At 35.2% G+C, this 4,841-nt stretch overlaps 1 protein-coding gene across 1 annotated transcript; it reads left to right on the top strand.

Moving 5' to 3' along the window:
- The first annotated feature begins 2,340 nt into the window (after positions 1-2,340).
- LOC140761746 (thaumatin-like protein 1b) lies at positions 2,341-3,932 on the top strand. The gene is made up of 3 exons (XM_073099209.1): positions 2,341-2,501; positions 2,615-3,323; positions 3,405-3,932. The coding sequence occupies exons 1-3, from the start codon at positions 2,438-2,440 to the stop codon at positions 3,568-3,570; spliced, it is 939 nt and encodes a 312-aa protein (XP_072955310.1). The 5' UTR covers positions 2,341-2,437; the 3' UTR covers positions 3,571-3,932.
- Positions 3,933-4,841: the final 909 nt, after the last annotated feature.

Genomic DNA, 4,841 nt, shown 5'->3' with positions numbered 1-4,841 from the left:
TATCCACACCATTCTTCGGAAGAGGTGTATCTGGAGGCTGGAGCTGCCTTTTAATTAATATTAGTTATCTCATCATCCACGCTGATGTTATTTTAACTGTCAAAATTTCTTCACATATTTTGAAAATTTACGGAGATCGTCTACCGATCGAATCCACTAAGTGATTCTTTCCGGTTTCTGGATTGACTGACTCTCTGCTTGCTTCATTTATTTCCGGAAATTGACACAACTTGACCGTCTTCCAAATTGACTTTTGGTTACCAAAAAAGAAAAAAAAAATATTTTTTCTCATGTAGTGAATTAAGTAAATTGAGTTAAAAAGAGATCGTTTGTTCGTATACGGTTTAAGGTTTATGTCAGTAAGAGAAGTTTTTTTTAAATATTTTTTTGAGGAAAACTAAAAGAAATTTGCATTTAATACCCAATCTTTTAATGTATTTATAGTTTGGATAATTTGGAACAAAAACAAGACTACTGACTCAGTTTTAGTTTTCTTTTCATTATAAGTCATTTTCACTATTTCTTTTTGAAACTATCCTTTTACCGAGATTGATCGAATTTAATACAGTCACCTTCTAAAAGATACGGAGACTAATAAATATTTACTCTCTTTTACGTAATACATAAAATAATTATAAATTAAGTTCAATAACGAGGAACTACTTTAACTCAAGTTACTGTATTTTTATCTTTGGTCAGAGGAAGAAAAAATTATATTTTCAATTAATATAGAGTACTTGTATGCTTTCCTTCAGAAGAAGTAAAATACCAACATGCCTAATCTAGTATAAAATATATTTATTATATATAATAAATGACTTGTATAGTTCTCTCTCTCTTTGCATATAACTTAGTGCAGTTTGGAAGGACAAAAATACCTACAATTCAAGAAAAATATAAAGTTAACATTCCTTCCAAAAATGAAAATGCATTGAGTTTTCCTTGCAAATTACCCTAATAATTTACAATTTGTATTTTCAATATTTACAAATACACACCCTAAGTATGATATACATAGCCAATGTATCACATAAGAATTTAAACTTTTAGATTAACTGATTATCTAATGAGAAGACTATTGTCGTTAAGAACGACTTAGGCAGGGGAGATACCACAAAGAAGGGGGGCTAAGAATGTTTAGAGGAAAAGTTAAGAATGTCAAATATTTTAGAGAAGAATATGTTAGTAATACTCTCAATATGGCTAACTTAATCTACAAATTTAGTTAAATTAATTAATAGATCTAATGCAGAGTTTGTTTTGCAAATATTTTATAAAATATATAACAAATTATATTTTACTCTGTTATGGTATGGTTTGATTTTAACTTGCCCATGTGATTTAAATTTTAACCACTTTAACTCCTTTGTGATCCAGACAAATTGTCACTATTAGATTTTATATCCAAACTAGCTCAGAGAGTAACTAAATTACATCTCCTATCGTTCTGTATCAATAATTTTCAGTATAAGTAAGTTGACAAATAATCAAGCTATATTTCAATCTTCAAATCTGATTGTATTTTCGTGTGAGTGATTAAGTATTTTTAAAATATTTTTATAAATAATTGACTAATGGTTATAATTTGCTTTAAATCTTAGGAGGTTAAAGAGATTAAGTTTAAATATATGAGATAATCAGGCAAAATTATAGAAGGATAAACTATAATTTATCTAAAATATAATATGCATAAATATTATTAAATAAGCAAAACAAAAGTTGTTAAATGCAAACTTTCCGAAAGAAAAACTAGTAATTAATGATAAAAATAAGTTCATCGAAGTGTCTCGTTTTAATAATAATTTTTTTAATTTAAAAATAATTAGCTTTAATAAATAAAAAAGTCGCCTCTTTAATTTAAATTTTACCACGGAACATCAAAATTAAAGAACTTATGAAAAATAAGTACTTTCTTCGTAGTTTTTTATAGCAACCAAACATCAAATTAAAAAAGTTGAACGATTACAATAAAAAAAAAAAATAGAGAAACTCAGTTACCACTTTAGTTTCTTCCTCATAAAATAATACGTTTCTAAAAATATATCATATCATTATTTTTTTTTCTACTTTCAGCAATTAAATGCATCCTAACTTTAAGTAGTAATATCTAAAAATTAGTTAATTTTCCGTACAAACCAAACACCTCTCTGTTTGGCTCGGCAGAGAGACGTACTAGTCGGCAAGAGTAGTTAATCTTCCGACATACAACTCTGACTATAGCTGGACCCACTAATTAAAATTTCCAGCAACCCAAGAAGCTGACAGAAGATTACATTACCCTTATCCCCCCCCCACCCCCACCAATTCCCCTTCTATAAAAGGCCCACCCAAATGTTCATTCTCTGAACTCCCTCCCCCCTCCTCAACCTTCCACCGTCCACAATCATTCTCATTCTTCCTTCTATTCCTTTTCCTAAGGTTCTATTAATTCTCCGAAATGGCCAAGAACGCAGTTGTTCTTGGCTCCCTCCTCTCGCTTGTTTTCTTCTTGTTTACATCATGTAAGGAGATGGGATTCCAATACTATTTCAATCTTTTCTTTTATTTTCTTTTTATGTACTCTGTTTCTTAAATTGGTGGGCTAATTGAAGCTTATTCATTTTCCCATTTGTAGGTGCTCGATCGGCAACTTTCACGCTAACGAATAGCTGCGGGTACACGGTATGGCCGGGAATCCTGTCAGGAGCGGGGACGGCGCCTCTGGCCACGACGGGTTTCGCCCTGTCGCCCGGCGAGTCGAGAAGCCTCGACGTGCCGACGAATTGGTCGGGCCGCTTGTGGGGGCGAACCCTCTGCTCCACAGACTCGACCGGTAAGTTCACCTGCACCACCGGCGACTGCGGGTCGGGGACAGTCGAGTGCTCCGGCTCGGGGGCCACCCCGCCGGCCACGCTAGCGGAGTTCACCCTCGCCGGCAGTGGAGGGATGGACTTCTACGACGTGAGCCTGGTCGACGGGTACAACCTCCCGATGCTGGTGGTCCCCCAGGGGGGATCCGGATCCAACAACGGCAGCTGCAGCGCCACGGGGTGCCTGGTCGACCTCAACGGCGCGTGTCCGTCGGATCTCAAGGTCGTGCTCCAGAGCACCGACGGGGTGAGCGAGGGGGTCGCGTGCCGGAGCGCGTGCGAGGCGTTCGGATCCCCCCAGTATTGCTGCAGCGGGGCGTACGGGAACCCGAATACGTGTACGCCATCCACGTACTCGCAGTTCTTCAAGAACGCGTGTCCCAGGGCGTATAGCTACGCCTATGACGACGCTACTTCAACTTTTACTTGCACTGCTGCGAATTATATCATCACCTTCTGCCCCAGCACTACAAGGTAATTCCAATTAATTAATAACTATTCCTTAGTAGTCAACAGCTAAGAGAACTAGCTACTAACTTTATTCAATGTTTACAGTCAAAAAACGACGGGCGAGAATCCCGAGGCAGCCGGAGTACCGTTGACCAACGACACAATGGTCTACCTCGGCGGGCAACAAACCAGCCACGCTTCCTCCTCCCTCCTCAACGTCTCTCTCGCCGTCCTCGTCGCCGTCCTCCTCCCTCTCCTCTTTCTCTATTAGTTTTAGGTGAGACAGCATCACTTGGTGGGTCCCGACCGCAACGTCTCTTTTGTCTCGCTTCCCGAGGCGAACAGTACCGGTGGAGCTTACGGCTTACGAGGCGTGGGACTGCGAGCTGACAAGGCTTGTGTCAGTCTCTGTTTTTTTAACCGTTGGAGTTTAGAATTAGTTATAGGTGATTTTGTTTTATCTCTTTTGTATATTTCTTTTAGGGATTGATGGGCTTGGAGATGATTAATTCTTTATTTGTAACGGGTGCCATAGCTTAGATAGTTTACAAGATACAAAAGGTTAGTATTTATACGTTCTTTTTCTTAATTGGGTGCCTTGAAATTTACAAATAAAGTTTACTTTTATATGCATATGTGGGAGTCCCGTGTCTAGTTTGGTTTGTGGCTGAAGAGAGATTGGCAATGTATTTTAAAAAAGAGTTAACAATTGCAAATAGCAAATACAAAAGGCATCCAAGAACTACTTTCATACTAGTACGAAAGTGATGGAATTACTAAAAGTTAAGGTTAAAACCTAATAGAGCTTTTATATCACTAATTCAACTGCTCGGTTTTAGAAGAATAATAATGGAAATAAAATAAACCCATTTATTGGTTAGGTTCATTTTGATTTATTGTTACATATTGGATTTTTTTTATTTTTCTTTTCAATCTATTTTTTTTTAACTATCCTATCAGTTTTGAATGAAATAGAAATTTATGAATAAAATATTTAATAATTATGAATTCCGTAATATATCTATGAAACTTGCAAAAATAAAAGTGTTCAATAACTCAATAACTATAAAATCTATTATAAAAGTGTTCCATTATATGCAAATTTAAAAAAAAAATAGAAAAAAGGTTGATTGCAAAATGAGCCTAAATAATAAAAGTAAAAAATCAAATATATTTTTAGGGCAAAATCACTTTAAATTATATAAAATGTATACTCTTTTATTTTATTTTTTAGAATAAATATTCGTAACAATTAACTTGCTGAAACAGATTTTACCACAAAATAAATTGCTCGACGTTAAATTCAATTTCAAAATGTAACTTTTATTAGATTTTAAGAGAAGAGCTTCTTCTCTTATACATATTCAATATTCTAAGGGAAGTGAATCTCTCACTTATCTCCTAAAGAGATTTACTCTTATACATATATTTTTTTTTCAATCAAAAAAGATTTATTTTTGTAGGAAAATTAAAACAGTCAAAAGCTCAAACGACACATATATATATGGACTTTGAGGGTGATTTGTTTTTACCTAAAAAGTT

The sequence above is a fragment of the Typha angustifolia genome, chromosome 6 (genome assembly GCF_048772165.1).
Source record: "Typha angustifolia cultivar Huaian chromosome 6, ASM4877216v1, whole genome shotgun sequence".
NCBI classification, from domain to species: Eukaryota; Viridiplantae; Streptophyta; class Magnoliopsida; order Poales; family Typhaceae; genus Typha; species Typha angustifolia.
The sequence above is the reverse complement of the archived record's forward strand: the minus strand, read 5'-3'. Positions and strand labels throughout refer to the sequence as shown.